This window comes from Notamacropus eugenii, chromosome 2, assembly GCF_028372415.1.
Source record: "Notamacropus eugenii isolate mMacEug1 chromosome 2, mMacEug1.pri_v2, whole genome shotgun sequence".
Taxonomy (NCBI): domain Eukaryota; kingdom Metazoa; phylum Chordata; class Mammalia; order Diprotodontia; family Macropodidae; genus Notamacropus; species Notamacropus eugenii.
The window spans coordinates 317,756,088-317,772,869 of NC_092873.1; the positions used below are offsets into that span (position 1 = coordinate 317,756,088).

The 16,782-nt window shown below is 37.6% G+C and overlaps 1 protein-coding gene and 1 non-coding gene across 11 annotated transcripts; both read left to right on the forward strand.

Moving 5' to 3' along the window:
- The first annotated feature begins 274 nt into the window (after positions 1-274).
- On the forward strand, positions 275-8,766 carry LOC140527864 (DNA-directed RNA polymerases I and III subunit RPAC2-like). 10 transcript variants are annotated; one of them, XM_072645116.1, is made up of 7 exons: positions 275-412; positions 2,009-2,090; positions 3,113-3,170; positions 4,028-4,063; positions 4,153-4,231; positions 6,100-6,147; positions 8,171-8,766. In XM_072645116.1, the coding sequence occupies exon 7, from the start codon at positions 8,239-8,241 to the stop codon at positions 8,581-8,583; it is 345 nt and encodes a 114-aa protein (XP_072501217.1). In that variant the 5' UTR covers positions 275-412; positions 2,009-2,090; positions 3,113-3,170; positions 4,028-4,063; positions 4,153-4,231; positions 6,100-6,147; positions 8,171-8,238; the 3' UTR covers positions 8,584-8,766. The 10 variants fall into 10 exon arrangements, with proteins under 10 accessions (XP_072501217.1, XP_072501218.1, XP_072501222.1 ...); XM_072645117.1 differs by having other exon boundaries at positions 2,009-2,054; XM_072645121.1 differs by lacking the exon at positions 4,153-4,231.
- On the forward strand, positions 2,176-2,355 carry LOC140530646 (small Cajal body-specific RNA 16). The gene has a single exon (XR_011976074.1).
- Positions 8,767-16,782: the final 8,016 nt, after the last annotated feature.

The window sequence follows — 16,782 nt, forward strand, 5'->3', positions numbered from 1 at the left end:
GATAAATATATGTCCAGATACATAGCTAGTGAACATATCTGTATCTAAATCAATCTGTACCAACCGATATAGATATGCTATATGTACACATATAAACGCTATACATGCACACATACATACATGACTCGCTCTCTTGTACCAGCCACTTAGTGAGGTGCGGCTCCTTTAAGAACTCGCCCTGGAGGACCCGCCGCAAGGAGGATGGCGGCGCTCTACCTTCCCTTTTCTATGGCAGTTCCTCTTGCTCTCGCCGGATGCCCACGGGATATCCGGTTTCTGCTTCGAGGCTGGTGGACACGTTCTTAGCCGCAGAGGAACAAGGCCTTTCCTTCGTCTGACCCCCTGTAGACTAGAAGTTGGCTTCCCTTCTTCCAAGTGGCTTGGTTTGACCTCCACCCCCGGAGGAACCTCGGTAGGTAGTCCGCGACACGTGGAGGACTCTGCGCGAGCGTTCCCTGGCGAGAACGAGGCTCGGGGGGGCTTCCCGGGCGATCGGAGCCGGGCTGCGCGCGTCAGGCCCCGCCGAGCTGAGGCCTGGGGCAGCGAGGCCGGCCGGCCGCCCTGCGGGGGTACCGGGCAGCGGGAGCGGCAGCAGCCTCAGGCTCGGTGTCTGGGAAGCGGGGAGGAGGTGGCAAAGGCATCGCTGTTTGTTGCCGAGGCCGGAGGCCCGGAAGGAAGCACAGACCAGCCGGACAGATTTCAAAGTGAGGGGAGGCAGGAGTCTTTAAGCAAGCGGTATGAAGTGCATGTTCGCGGAGTCCCTTGTGGAGCTTCTGCTGGAAATTCCCTTTCTGGGTGTTTGAAGCCCAGAATAAAGTTGAGGAGACTCCGTCCTGCATCCGACCACGTAGCTAGCTCTCGGTGGGATCTTGAAGGACACCCCGGCTCCCTGGTTACCTCCTTAGTCATGGGAAGCCTTGGCCCTGGGGAAGATATCAGGGGTACCGTGCAGGAAATCGAAGGGCAGAATTACGGTTTTATATCAGTGTGTTTGGTTCCGTTTTTAATCTCGCATGTCATATACGTTTGAAAGCATTATTCCACAAAAGAATCCATAGGCATGACACGCAAAAATGAAGAACCCCAGAGCTGGATGGGGTTAGAACCCCAGCTCTAAAAATACTAACGAGCGCTCACATAGCACTTTAAAGTTTGCAAAGCCTTTTATCTCGTTGGGGACACACAATCCTGGGAGTTAGGTGTTCTTATTACCCCATTTTACAGGTGAGGAAACTGAGGCAGACAGATTAAGTGAGTTTGCCTGATCTTTGATTATGCAGTAATGACTGTGGATAGATAGCCAGTCAGGAAGACCCAGGTTCACATATGACCCCAGACGCTTATTAGCAGTTTGACCCTGAGCAAGTCACTTAATCCTGTTTGCCTCCAGTCTGTAAAATGAGTTAGAGAAGGGAATGGGAAACTACTCCAGTATCTTTGCTAAGATGACCCCAAATGGGGTCACAGGGTCAAAGTTTAGTCACTGAAAAATGACTAAACAAATAATAATCATATGAGCGTCACCTTATTTACAAGGCTCTTGTGAGGAAAGTAAATGGTAAATTAACACAAGCTGTGGTTATCCCAATCTACCAGTGTGGCAATTAAGGCCCAAAGGGGTAAAGGATAATATGGTGTAAAGAGATCTCAATTTAGATTCAGAGCATCTGGACTTCCTGTCACAGCCCTGGTATTTATACCAAGTTATATTTAAACAAGTCATCTAAAATTTGTGTCTCAGTTTCCTCATTTGTAAAAGGAGGGAAGATGGACTATTGATGATCTCCAACTCCAAATCCTTTGAATCTATAGAAGTAATATTTTTTATTTACTGTACCACAGTTTGATGTTGATTGGGAAAAGATATTAAGTGAAGGGGGCAAGGGTGTCATTGGGATGTTGAAATAGGTTGTTTAATCTCAAAATTTGGGGTGGGCAGGGGTGTTTAGGTGAGCATCTGATGAAACTGTTTCTTCTCAAATCACCACTAGTTCTCTCTCTCCCCCAGGGCTTTCATCACATCAAACCAGAAGTACCTGGTTGCTGGCCTTTGAGTGAGAATACTGTCTCCTTTTTCCAGTTTCTTTTAGGTAACCTTAGCAGTGGCTTCAAGTTTGGAGCCAATCCCAGTTGTTCCTGGGACTGGTGTGGAAATCTTGGGCCCAGTGTTCACACATGGTCTGGAAAAAGGCTGCTGTGTGGTTGAATCCCAGAGACCTGGGTGGAACCCTGTACCAGTCAGCCTCACCCTGACCTAGAGTAAATTCCCAGGAAAAGTGGGATTTAAATTTTGCAGTAACAGGTGTGAGCATTCTAGCAGCAGTTTGATGATCATGTATAATACTGCAAACAATATCCGTCTTGAAAGAAAAACCACATAGCAGTGTAATAGAAGAATAAGTTCACCATATGTTGAGATATTTCTGATAACCATTATACTCTTTTCAGGTTATTTCCATTTGACAGTAATAAAATGCCTTTATTCAGAGCACTTCATGCAAAATACTGTTTGAGAATTGAAGGATGACTGATTTAAAACTGATAGACACACAATCATAGATTTGGAACTAAAAACCTTATAGGCCATCTAGTACAACCTCCTTAATGTACAGATGAAGTGGGGCTTAAGTCACGCAGATAGTAATAATTGTAACTGCTAACATATATCACATTAGGTTTGCAAGTCTCTGAACATATATTATGTTGTTTGATCCTTACAATTATCCTAAGAGGTAGGTATTATTCATTATACTCATTTTACAGATGAGGACTGAAAGATAAATGACTTGCCCAGAGTCATTTGACCAGTAAGAGTCAGGGGTAGAATTTGAGCTCCTCAAGGCTTTATTCTTTCTGCCTTTCCCGATAGCAGGTAACATTTGAACAAGGTTTTAAAAGTTGGAAAGAATTTAAATAGGCAGGGATTGAGAGTAAGTTACTGAAATGTGAGAGAAGAATACGTAAAGAGGATGGCTAGTAGTATGGTTTGCCTGGAGTCCTTAGGATTTTGTGGTATTTCTACCTTTGTATCCTACCTGCTCCTTAGAGGAAATGTAGGTTCCCAGGCGTCTTCCAAATAAACTTTGGTATTTTGTCTTATATTTCCTTTCAGATTAGAGCTAATTTGGACAAGCACTTTGTCTGATCTTTGAACTCCCCATAGAATTTAGGTCAGTATCTACTATGCACTTGGTATATGTTCACTAAAGAGTAGTTGAACCATATTTTTTAAAAACTCATTCCTATTATTGTCTTAGTATATCTATTTTTTCCTGATATGGCTGATATAATTTTGATTTTTGTAGGGGAATTGGTCAAATTTAATAATCATAATTTTTATTGAATTGCCTTATTAAAGGAAAAGTGGAATAGTATTATAAATAAAATATAGAAATATTTTTATAATATAGAAATAGAAAAAATGCAAACAAAATATTACCTACAGAAAATATCTAATACCATAAGATGCATGTAGCTCCAAGACAGGATTTACCATCCTTTAGCTGACTAAAAAAGTTAGGAATTCCAGTGTTGTCATCCAACCAAGTTGAATTCAAACTAGAAGGTATCTTTTTCTCTTTCATTTTCATTGATCTTTTTGACTTTATATCTTCAGTTCCTACTTCATCCCTACATCAACCAAAGAACTGTCCCTTAAGACAAAGAATAAGAGAAAAAAGGGTAAAAAGCATGCATTAAAATCTACCATCATATCAGTCATGTGTCACGGTATATTCATATCTTTACTTTGGAGCCAGGCTTGGTCATTGTAATTACAGATTTTGGTTTCAACTTCTGGTTAGTGTCGTTGCTGTCCCTACGTATCCTTGGATTCCTCATATTCCATAATCATTATTATTACATAATCATAGTTCATTGCATTTTTATACCGCAATTTGCTAAAAAAAAAAAACCAAAAAAACATTCCCCCATTATTGCAAAAAATGGTTTGGTTTTTTGTTTGCTGTTACAAGAGATTATAAATATTTTGGTGTGTGCTGACCATTTCTGTTTTTTACCTCCTTAGTGTTTATGCCCAGCAGTGGGATCTCCAGACTATAAGGTATGAATGTTTTAGTCATTGAAAGGATAATTTTTATAAATGGCATTAATGGTGAAATAGTTGCTTACTAAATATAAATCTCTTTACAGATCAGCTAACCAGAACATTTCCTCTCTGTTATGACCCATACATTTCATTTCATCATGATTTTGAATTTGTATAGTTAAGGTAATTGTATATCAAAACTCTTATTTTGTTTGGTCCGGTTCTGAAACAATTAAGAAATTAACTTCAAAACAGTCATACATTCTGTACATACTAGGACAATCATGATTTCAAATGGTCTGTCTCATTGTCTTCCTAAACTTTTGAATCCTAGAAATTATAAAATTTGGCAAATAGCTGCTGGTCTGATCAAGCCAGTCAACATTAAAATAAAAATATGCAAAAATTTTAAAAAATTGAGCACTACAAAACACAGAGAATAAAAGACAGAGAAATATAATTACTCATAAAAATAGAAATATTGTCATATTAGGTGTTTCTCTGTAACACTATTTGTCTATAGTGTGTGACAGCCCACACTTTGCCTTATACATTGATTTTTAAAAAAGATATTTCTAGACCCCAAGTGAAGTTAATTATCTTGATTGTAGTTTGTCATTGTAATTATTAAATTTTAGTCTCATACAAGATAAATATAATTTAACAAACCTTTGCCAAAAGGAATGTGCTTAAAGGAATTTTGTAATTTGCATATACTACTCTAAGTTCTACTTAATGAGAAAAAAATTCATCAAAATAAAAAAGACATCATTTAACACATTCACATTTAACACATTCAGTCAAGGAACCATTAGCCCTTTATCTTTCATTGCTTCAGTGAAGAAATTCTGTTTAAAATGGAGCCTACTGAAAGGAAGTAGTAATTGCATTTTAGGGAGAGAATCTGGAATTTGGTTTCATTTACGTAGGCTGTGCTCCATATATACTTCTGTTTCAGGTCGGCAACTTATTTATAACTTAATTGGAGCACTGAGAGTTCACATGACTTGCCCACAGTCACATAGTTGATGTCAAAGACAAAACTTAGACCTGGGTCTTTCTGACAGTTAAGACCAATGCTTTATCCACTACAGGCCTCACTGCCTTGTAATAATTGCATATTCACTATAAAACTCTATTGTAGTTTTAGATCTTTAGGTAGCATTTCCTTTCTACATTTACAGCTTGTCATTGGTAATGCACTGCAATTTCCTTTCTTAAACTCCATTTTTTCATTGCTATTTGGGTTACTTGTAATTTTCATTCTTCCAGAATCATGGTGTACTATTATTTGCAGCCATATAGCATCACTAGACAATTTTACTGTTAAAGAGATGAGCTTATGAAGCAGACAATAATTATTATGGTTTCTACTGAGACTTGCTGGTACTCCCACACTTGGTGTACAATTTTATCTATGAATGAAATCATTTGAAAAACCTTGCTATCAGTACATTAATCATTTTGTTTGAATACTGTAAAGATTTCCAAGATGCTAATGAAAATCTTGGGCAGACTGTCAGTTTTACAGCTCTGTGGTGGAACAAAGCTATCTCCATTGACACATATGTCATAGAATCTTGTATAATTTTAACTTATTCATTAGAAAAACTTTATTTGAGGATTCATCAAAGCTCTTCAAAAGGTCTTATGATGCAGTAATATTCCATTACATGCATAATTAGCACAGACAACTATGAAAAAAAGATTTTTGCACTAGAAATTATATGATCTAGTCTTGTTATGACTCATCTAATAAAAAAAGTTTTTAGTCTAAAATAATCTAGATCTGGATTTTAAGGAAGAGAGGCATTGTTATACCTACATTAAACTTAAGTAAGATTCAAACCATGTAGGTATGTAAAGTAAAGGTTTGAAGTCAAGGACTGTTCATGGATGTCCATTAGCTGCCCAAACTTGCACAATTTCTGTGTTCCCCTTGCTCCCTTTGGGTAAGAGAGCTGATCTAACCAACTTGCATCATATTTATTTTGAGATCGTTATGTGTGAGACAAATGAAGTAAATGATGGTTTTTTTGTCTTACCCACAGAAGAATTCTTCTGATGTGATAATAATTGTGCTACAAGGTGAACCCCAGGTGGGTACCAAAACACTTGACCAACAGGAAGAATCAGTATATGCATGCTTGTCAGTTGTTATTGAAGTACTGTAGGGCTTAGTCTAACCGTTACTTAAGAATCTCATCCACCACATATTTGTCAAGTGATCACCTAGATTTGCTTAAAGATTTTCAGTAAAGTTTCATTCTGGGCAATTCTTGTCTCTTTCTTCGTAAATCCTTTTCTAAAGGAACTATCCATTGTTTTAGAAGCCTTTTTAAAATTATGTAGGTGTGTGACTTTGCAGCAGAAGGCCAAACTGCCATGTGGCACAGTGGATAGATGTTGGACGTAAAGTCAGGAGGACCTGAGTTTAAATCCTGCCTCAGATCTTTTAATATCTGTGTGAACTTGGCCAAGTACACAGAGTTTTCACTTTACATAAATTCACATTAAACAAATGTGTAAAGGATTCTGAAAGAGCTCCACATTCCAAAAAAAAATCTGTTAACTTTACAATACAGTACTGGTCTCTTCATACCTGCCTTTCTGTTCAGCAGCTTCCTACTCACCACCAACATCATTAAAAAAAAAAAAAAATGAAAGCAGAATGGACACACACAGGCCACTGCTGCTGGAACCAGGGCTTGGCTTGAGATGTTAGGTCCCAAGAGGGGAGCCTCCTCAATCTGCACATCCAGCCTGCCCTGTGTCTGACCTAACCATCTGTACTTTGGTACCACATTCACCCATCCTCTCCTGGTCTGCATCCAGCCCCCGCATGCCAGCCACTTTTGTTCTTCCTCTTGGTTCCAGCCAAACCCCTCTACTTGGCTAACCTCAGTCCCCATGTGTTCCTCCTCCTGTTCTTGCTTTTCTGTCACTGTCCTCCATGGTGTCCTTGAACTATGTACCAGCCCCCTCCTACCATGAGTGCAGAACACCTTTCTTGCTTCCCTCCCTTCTCCACATCCACAGGCAAATTCTCATTATGTAAAAATCACTTTACATAAAGATCTGCAGAATGGTCCATTTATGTAAAATGAAAATGCTTGTAATGTAAAGTCTTTGGACCTCGGTTTCCTTATCAGTAAAATGAGGGAGTTAGATTTAGATTTTTTCATTTCTAAGTCTATAAGCCTAAAATTGTTGTGTTAATTTTGGATCTCTAAGGTACGCAGTTGTCCCTCGAATGCAGTTGCAGAAAGATTATGATTTTGGCCAAAAAGGCAGAAGTTTCCATGAATAAAAGATTTCTGAAGGAAATTGGATAGGCCTACCTCTTGGTTGTGTCATAATGCAGCAAAGTCCTCAAGGGCCAAATAAGCTTATGTAAAGTTTTTAGACTGCATAAACTCCATAAACATCACACAATGGTGTACTAATTTATATTGCTTTATCTTTTCTCTGTACTACCTCAACTTAGCCCTGGAGGCAAGATTGTTCTTGAAAATCTTTCCCATTCAGCCTTTATTTGAACCAACATTTATATCAGGCAGTAATTAAGAGGGATCTTAGTTCCAAAACCTCTTATCCCCCTTTTGCAGATGAAGGAACCAAGCTTAAGCTTTCACTGAGTTTAAATAAATAACTTCTCCACAGTCACATAGCTAGTAAGTGATTAAGCCAGTGCATGAGCTCAGGGCCTATGTCTTTAAAACCATTATTCATTACATTACACTTTACTGCTTCCCTAATAAACGAGAAAAGTATTTGCTAGCAAATTGATGGTAAAATGAAGTTTTAGAAGGCAGCTAATTGGTCCTAAACATAGCTTGATGGACTGAGTTAAGAAGATCTGAGTTCACATATCACAACGTTATTAGTTGTATGACCCCACGCAAGACACTTAACCTCTCAGCCCTGGTTTCCTCTAATTTAAAATGGGGATAATAAGCAGTTTGGGGGGGAGCAAAATAAGTAATATTTGTAAAAGTACTTTGCAAAATTGAAAGCTCTATATAAACACTAGCTGTTTGGTCTTTATTTGGGGTATGAATGGGGGAGAGATACAAGTTCAGGAGCAGTTTCTTATTTTAACATTTTATATTGTATGTGCAGACCAGTGTGCCAAACCATAATCTTTGAAATGAACTGAAAAATAGAAGTGTTCACTAAAGAAGGCCAAGATGGTGGAAGAAGGGGAGAGGAAACCTGTATTGGAAATGGTCCAGGCAGCTGGAACAGATGGAAACTGTGTCACATTTGTGTTGTATGATGAGGACCATACTCTTGGAAACTCTCTACGTTACATGATCATGAAGAACCCAGAAGTAGAGTTCTGTGGGTACAGTATCACCCACCCTTCAGAAAGCAAAATTAATTTTCGCATCCAGACTAAAGGGGGTCTTCCAGCTGTTGAACCTTTTCGGCAGGGCCTTACTGAGCTCATGGATGTCTGTCAGCATGTGCTTAACAAATTTGAAGCAAGTATAAAGAACTATAAAGATCAAAAGCAAGTTGAAATGGAATAGTTCTACTCTTGATCAGATTAGAATGTGTACCTGTGTGCTAATTTTATAGAATTGATCTGTTCCTTAAAAAGTTACCTCTGAGGTAACTGTATATTAAATATTATTTTTGTTACAGTGTACTGCTGTGTGTAAAGAACTGGCACAATACTTAATAAAATCACACATAAGGCAATAAACCTGAAACTCCAATAAGGGTAATTCTATAATTTTCTGATTAAGGAATTTCTTCAGTATTCCAATGTTGTTGGTGATTTCAGTCCTGGACCTCTACGTTTGTTTTTTTTTTAACATCATTGGAAACTATCCAGCCCTTCTCACTTGGCATAATTCTTGTCTGTGTTTTTCATGGAAAATTCTATATAAATTTACATTTCTTGGTCCATATAATGTTTTATTAGGGCCTGAAAACTACACTTTGCTAGCAGAACATACACAGGTAGGTTCTGATGGCCTGAAAAGATGAACACCACCAAAAAATATAGGAGACTTCAGCCAGCTTACAATTTCACATGTAATTCTTTATTTGTGTTTGTGCGTGTATTAATTTCACATTTTTTAAATAAACATACAAATGGGGGATTGGTATTTAACACATTCATTTCTTATAGCACAGTAATACTCTTGCATTCTTGTACCATATTTAGTCACTTTCAAATTCTTTGTTACCTCAAAAAGCACTGCTATAAATATTCTGGTGTATAGAACGACTTTTATCAATGACCTCCTTGTATCATTCCTCCTTGTATGATTCCTCTGGATTAAAGAATATGGCCATTTTAAACACTTTACATAATTCCAAACTTACAAATTGGCTCTGCATTCACAGCAAAGCACTATGTTAGCTGCTGTTATTTCCTAATCTCACTCAAATTTCATTTCCTTCACTGATGTCTCACATGGAAGAAATGATCTTTCTCCTTGCTAAGGCAAACATCTGTACATGTGCAGTTCGTGCCCTCCATTCCCTTCTGTCCCATTTCCAGCAGAGTGCCCTCACTATCATCGCCACTCATTAATCTTCCATCTCTGTCCCTGCTGCCTGCAAATATTTATGTTTCTCCTTGATCTGACCTTCCCTGCCTTCCTTTTATGGCTAAATTCCTTGAGAAAGCCATCTACAATTCATACTTCCATTTCTCAATTCTGTACTCTTCAGCCTGACTTCATCATTTGACTAATTGCTCTCCAAAGTCACTGGTGATCTCTTTAATTGCCAAGTCCAATATCCTCAGTCGTCATCCTTGACCTCGCCAACATTTGACAGTGAGTCACCCTCTTCCTGGATCTGCTCACTTCTAAAGTTTCTGTTATAGTGCTCTCTCCTAGTTCTTTTTTTACCTGTCTTGACTGCGTGCCTGATAACTCTGTCCTCCAAGGCTCTGTCCTGGACCTTTTTTATATACTATTCTGTTTGGTGATCTCATCAACTCATGGATTTAATTACCTCTTTTACTCAGCCCTAACCTCTCCTGATCTCCAGTCTTGAATCGCCAGTGCCTGTTGGACATCTTGAACTGGATGTCCCAGAGACATCTTTAACAGCAGCAAGTTCAAAACAAAACCTTTTACCCCAAAGCCTCCCTCAATTTCATGTTATTGTCAAAAGTACAGTCTTCTTACCCAATCAATGCCCTCAACTTACTTTCTTAACTCCCCTGTGTGCATAGATTATATATTCAAATAGGCAAAATAAACATGTATTGTCACATGTCGTAATTTACATGTGTATCAATGAGCACAGGCAATTACATGCAAGACATAAAATCTGCTGATTTATCTGCCCTCATATCTGGATTCCTTGGGCTGGTACTTATCCTCGTCAGAGCTAATCTTGCTGACCTAAATCCAAACCTGTAGAGGGTCCATTTTGGCCAACTTTGTACACTCTCTGAGATGTGTTCATACCCCAGAACTCTATAGGCGAAATACAAGGCAAAACAAGGTTTGAGTTCAGTCCTTTCCCATTATTTGAAGTTATTGTTGAAACATGGTATGCAGATTCAACTGAAATGTCTTTCTGAGCCATTATATGGACTAGAATAACTCAGGCTGCCTAGTTGAATGCCAATTACTGTCACTACTCTTCATGAAGCCCAACTAACCCACCTATCAGTAATAAGTGTTTGCAGTGGATTTTCTTTGTAGGGTCCCTCAATTTCCCAATCTCTGCACAGTAAGATATAGAGTAGCTGTCCATTAATCTGCTAATGTGATATTAACACTGGAATTTCTAAGGAAAGCTATCGATATGTGGAAAGTCTTAATAAATGGGCAATATACTGTATGATCTTTCAATGTTTTTCTAAGCTGAAATTTTAGCTCCTTTTACTTTTCTCACAGTCAAGAAATATGCTATTCATGAGTGTACATTCCCTTCATCCTCCAAGATTCTAAAATGCTAGTACAATTAGGCATGTGTCATACTCAAACATGAGCAAGTAGTATGGGACTGTGGTATCAATCTTGGTGGAATGTACTTGATACTACTGTAATAGGGACAGAAGGACCCAATCCAGGTAATATTTTTCACAATCCTACATTTTTCTATTAATTTATTTTTAGTATTGAACATTCACTCCCACAAGATTTTGAGTTCCAAATTTTCTCCCCATCTCTACTTCCCCCACCCCAAGACAGCGTGCCTTCTGATTATCGCTTCCCCCAATCTGCCCTCCATTCTATCACATACCCCCTTTTCATATCCCTTTCCCCTTTATTTTCTTGTATGGCAAGATAGATTTCTATACCTCATTGCCTGTATGTCTTATTTCCCTGTTGCATGTAAAAACAATTTTTAACGTTCGTTTTTAAAACTTTGAGTTCCAAATTTTTTCCCTCCCTCCCCACCCACCTCTATTGAGAAGGCAAGCAATTTAATATAGGTTATACATGTGTACTCACAGAAAACACTTCCATAACAGTCAACTTGTGAAAGACAACTATATTTCCATCCTATCTTGCCCCCCATTTATTCTCTCCTTTGACCCTGTGCCTCCTCAAAAATGTTTACTTCTGATTACCCCTCCTCCCATTTGCCCTCCCTTCTATCATTCCCCCCAAGTCCCACTTATCCCCTTCCCCCCTACTTTCCTGTAGGGTAAAATAGATTTTCATACCCAATTGAGTGTGTGTTATTCCTTCCTTAAGCCAAATCCGATGAGAGTAAAGTTCATTCATTTCCTCTAATCTCTCACTTCTCCCCTCTTCCCCTCCATTATAACTCTTATGTGAGATAATTTACCCCATTCTATCTCTCCCTCCCAAAATATTCCTCTCTTGCCCCTTAATTTTATTTTTTTCTAATGTTCATTTTTTCCCCCTAAAGGATTATACTCAGTTTTGCTGGGTAGTGATTTTTGGTTTTAATCCTAGCTTCTTTGACTTCTGGAATATTCTATTCCAAACCCTCCAATCCCTTAATGTAGAAGTTGCTAGATTTTGTGTTATCCTGATTGTGTTTCCATAATACTTGAATTGCTTCTGGCTGCTTGCAATATTTTCTCCATGACCTGGAAACTCTGGAATTTGGCTGCAATACTCCTAGGAGTTTTTCTTTTGGGATCTCTTTCAGGAGGCAGTTGGTGAATTCTTTCAATATCTATTTTACCCTCTGGTTCTAGAATATCAGGGCAGTTTTCCTTGATAATTTCTTGAAAGATGATGTCTAGGCTCTCTTTTTTAATCATGACTTTCAGGTAGTCCAATAATTTTTAAATTCTCTCTCCTGGATCTATTTTCCAGGTCACTGGTTTCCAATGAAATATTTCACATTGTCTTCTATTTTTTCATTCTTTTGGTTTTGTTTTATAATTTCTTGATTTCTCATAAACTCTTTAGCTTCCATTTGCTCCATTCTAATTTTTAAGGAATTATTTTCTTCAGTGAGCTTTTGGACCTCCTTTTTCACTTGGCCAGTTCTGCTTTTTAAGACCTTCATCTCCTCATTGGCTTTATGGACTTTTTTTGCCATTTGGGTTAGTCTAGTTTTTAAGGTGTTATTTTCTTCAGTGTTTTGGGGGGGGGGTCTCCTTTAGCAAGCAGTTGACTCTTTTTTCATGATTTTCTTGCATCACTTTCATTTCTCTTCCCAATGTTTCCTGTACTCTTACTTGATTTTCAATATCCTTTTTGAGATCTTCCATCACCTGAAACCAATTCATATTTTTCTTGGAGGCTTTTGATGTAGGAGCTTTGAATTTGTTATTTTCTTCTGGTTATATGTTTTCATCTTCCTTTTCACCAAAGTAAGATTCTGTAGTCTGATTTTTTTTCCTACTGTTTGCCCATTTTCCCAGCCAGTTACTTCACTTTTTAAGCTCTTTGTCAAGCTAGGACTCTGCTTCCAGTTGGGGGAGGGGGAGGGGAAATGGGGGACAATGGGTATATGCTGTCCCAAGCTTCAGGGGTTTTATGCAGCTGTTTTCAGAGATACTTAGGGATCTGTAAAATTTCAGGTCTTCCAAGGTAGTATGATTAAAGGAGAGATGTTTACTCCTCTCCTGACCTGTGCTCCGGTCTGTGAGTGACCTCAAGCACTCTTTTCTCCCTTGGAACTATAAGGAGGATTCCCTCTCTACCACCACCACAAGCTCTGCCATGCCAACACTCCTCCTCACCCCACGACCACCACTCAGGACTGCAATCTTTTAAGTTTTCTTTGGAATTGAGAAGTTGTCTTTTGGGGTTCAGAAGTCTGGGAACCACCACAGCTGCCAATGATCCAGTCCCCTGAGGCCTGCTCCAGCCTGTCTGTGCCAGCATGGCCCAAGCTGGACTATGCTCCTCTCCCAGCCTGGTGCAACAGACTTTTCCTGTCGACCTTCCAGGTTATCTTGGGCTAGAAATGTGTTTCACTCTGTCACTTTGTGGGTTCTGCTGCTTTAGAATTTAGTCATTTTTACAGGTGTTTGAAGGGGTTTGAGGGAGAGCTCAAACAAGTCCCTGCTTTTACTCTTCCATCCCCATAACCCTACTTCTTTAATACTTTAGTCAGTGTGCAGTTGAAACATTAAAGTTATGAGGGTGGTAAAGTGGTATACTAGATTTCATAATGCCAGCCTTATAATGTCCTTGAGAAGTGTTCTGCTTGTTCTTCCTTTTATTATCTTACTTCTTTACTTTTCTTTTTTCTTTTTCTTTCTCCTCCTTCTCCTCCCTTTGATTAATATCTTAATTTTCACTTTAGGGGACAGGCAAAATAGAAAATATCCCAGTCACTTCCTAGGTGGGAGAGGCAATGTTGTAAACAAGACAAGAGTTACTCTTTGTTAAAAGCCTGACTTTCCATCCTTAATCATTTTCTTATGAAGACTGCACCTTCACACAGGGAAGTCTAGATAAGGCTTCAGACAGAAAAATATTATTTCTTAATATTTTTAGAGTTACTATAAGGAATTTCATTTTAATTTCTTTATCATATTATTTATTAACATGCAACATAAATATAATATTAATATATTATTTATTTTAATTTATATATGCTTCTAGTGTGAGAAGACTGAGGATTAGTGACCAGGAAAATAAGAGCCTTTTGTATGGAGCCTATTATATCTCACACCAACAATATTTAGTGAGGAAGTTAGCTATAATTCCAATCTAGTCCCTTTCCCCTTGGAGACTAGGGAAAGCAGTTCTGGGACCTTCCCTTCCCCTACCCACCTTTGCCCCAACTCATGCTACCTTTCTCCTCAGAGATGGTGGATCCTTTAGATTGTATCTATCAGTGCCTTCCAGCAAGTCACATTTAGATAATCTATATGAATATACATATATTAAATGGGTACACATCTTATACATTAATGTAAGGCTTATACTCATATTATCAGTTTAAAGAAATAAGAAGTCAAAATAGACAAGGTTTTAAAATTTGTAAATAGGCAGCATGAGTCAATCTTGCCTTGCTTTACATATTTCCAATCTATCTACAGTATTGATTGACCAATCAAATTTGTTTCTTGTTAGCTCTAGGGTCTTTTCTTCAGGAAATAGTCAACAGGTATTTATTAAGTACCTACTACTTGCCAGACACTGTACTAAGCATAGAGGATACAAAGAAAAGCAAAAGACAACCCAAATTTATCATAAAGCTTTCATGACCATGCACAGCACCTGCTGCTTCCTGGCACCATGTGCAGGATCAGTGACAGTCCACTATAGTTTCAAGTTTTGTCATTGTTTTAAGTTCCTTCAAAGGACTGGAATTTGAGTCACTTTTGACGTAGTTGCCTCACTTCTTGCCTTCTATCATTTCTCTAAATCTTTCTTCAGTCAAGAAAAGAGGAAAATGACTAATGCTGGTTCAAGTATGGGAAAACATATACACTTGTAGGCAGCTAGGTGGCACAATGGATAGAGTACTAGAGCTGAGATCAGGCAGTTCTGATTCAAATCCAGTCTTAGACACTTTCTGGCTGTGTGACCCTGGAAAGCTCAATCTGTCTGCCTTAATATCTTTAACTGTAAAATGGGGATAATAATAGCACCTTCCCAGGCATTGTTGTTATGTTCATATGGGGCATATGAGTGTAATTGAATATTATATAGCAAATTATTAAGTGAACAATTTCAAAGAAATCTGGCACGATTTATATGAACTAATGCAGAATAAAGTGAGCAGATTAAGGGAATAATTTGTATAAGCAACATTATTTTTTTGAAAAAAGCCTTTGAAAAATGTACAAGGATCAAATTGAGTAATATTTATAAACTGCTTAGCACAGTGCCTGGTACATGGTAGGTGCTTAATAAATGTTTATTCTCTTCTCAGCTAGTACATTGTTGGTGGAAGTGTAAATTGGTTCAGCCATTCTAGAAAGCAATTTGGAACTATGACCAGAAGTTTACCAAATTGTGCGTAACTTTTGACCCAGATATACCACTACTAGATCTATACTTCTAAACAAATCAAAGGAAGAGAAAAAGGATATATATGTAGAAAAAATACTTATAATCATTCTTTTCCTAGTAGCCAAAAATTAGATATTTAAAGGGATGTCCTTTTATTGAGGAATAAACAAATTGTGATATGAATATTATTGTGGTATATTAATGTGATGAAATATTTATTGTTTTGCCATAAAATTATTAAAGGAATAGTTTCAGAAAAAACTGAGAAGACTATGAACTGATTTAAAGCAAAGTGAGCAAAACTAGGAGAAATATTTATACAATGATAACAACATTATAGAGAAAAATAACTTTGAAAGACTTTAGATATCTGCTCAACAGAATGAGAAATCGTGAGTCCAGAAGAGTGAAGATGAAACATGGTACTCATCTTCTAACAGAAAGGTGATGAACTTAATATGAAGATACAGACTTACACTTTTGGACAGGGCTAATGTGTAAATTCGGTTTTTGTCAACTATGCAGCTGTGTATTGACGACTTCATTTTTAAAAATTTGTTGGGAGGAGGGGATAAGAATAGTGAAAAGAAGAGATTAATTTAAATGCCTTTTAATTGAAAAATAAAAATGAAACTGTAAAAAAAAGACAAAAAAATAAAGAGGTCAATCAGAGAACAGATTAGAGAGACAACATACAGAAGTAAATTAATATAGTGTTTAATAGTAGCATAGTTTTAGTAGAGCCTAAGACTCCAACTGGTAAAGCAAGGATTCATTCACTATTCAACAAAAATTGTTTGGAATGCTGGGAAATGGTCTGGCAGAAACCAGGTATAGATAAATATCTCTTAGAATATATCAAGATTAAACTCCAAATGGATACATTACTTAGATATGAAGTTACATCATAAATAAGTTAGAGAAGTGAGGAAAGAAATAACTTTTGTAATAATGTGTAGGAAAAAAGTTTGTGACCAAAAAGGTATAGAAAAGATCACAGAAGACAAAACGGACTATTTTAATTATATCAAATTAAATTTTTTCCACAAACAAAACCAATACAATTTAATTCTGAAGGGGAAGTTAACTAAGAAAAAAATCTTGGTAGTTTTTCTCTGATTAAGGTCTCATATCCAAGACATATAAGGAATTGATTCAAATCTATAAGAAAAAGAACTATTTCTCAAAAAACAAATGGTTCAAAAATACAAATAGGCAGTTCTCAAGGGAAGACATGCAAAATATCAATAACCATATGAAAAAGTGCTCTATATCACTAATAGCAAAGTGAAAATTAAGTCAGTTCTGAAGTTCATCATACCCATCAATTTAGAAAAGATGGCAAAAAGAAAA

What these genes read in the sequence shown, in the direction of transcription:
- LOC140527864 (XM_072645116.1), top strand. Translation starts at nt 8,239, where the DNA reads ATGGTGGAAGAAGGGGAGAGGAAACCTGTATTGGAAATGGTCCAGGCA.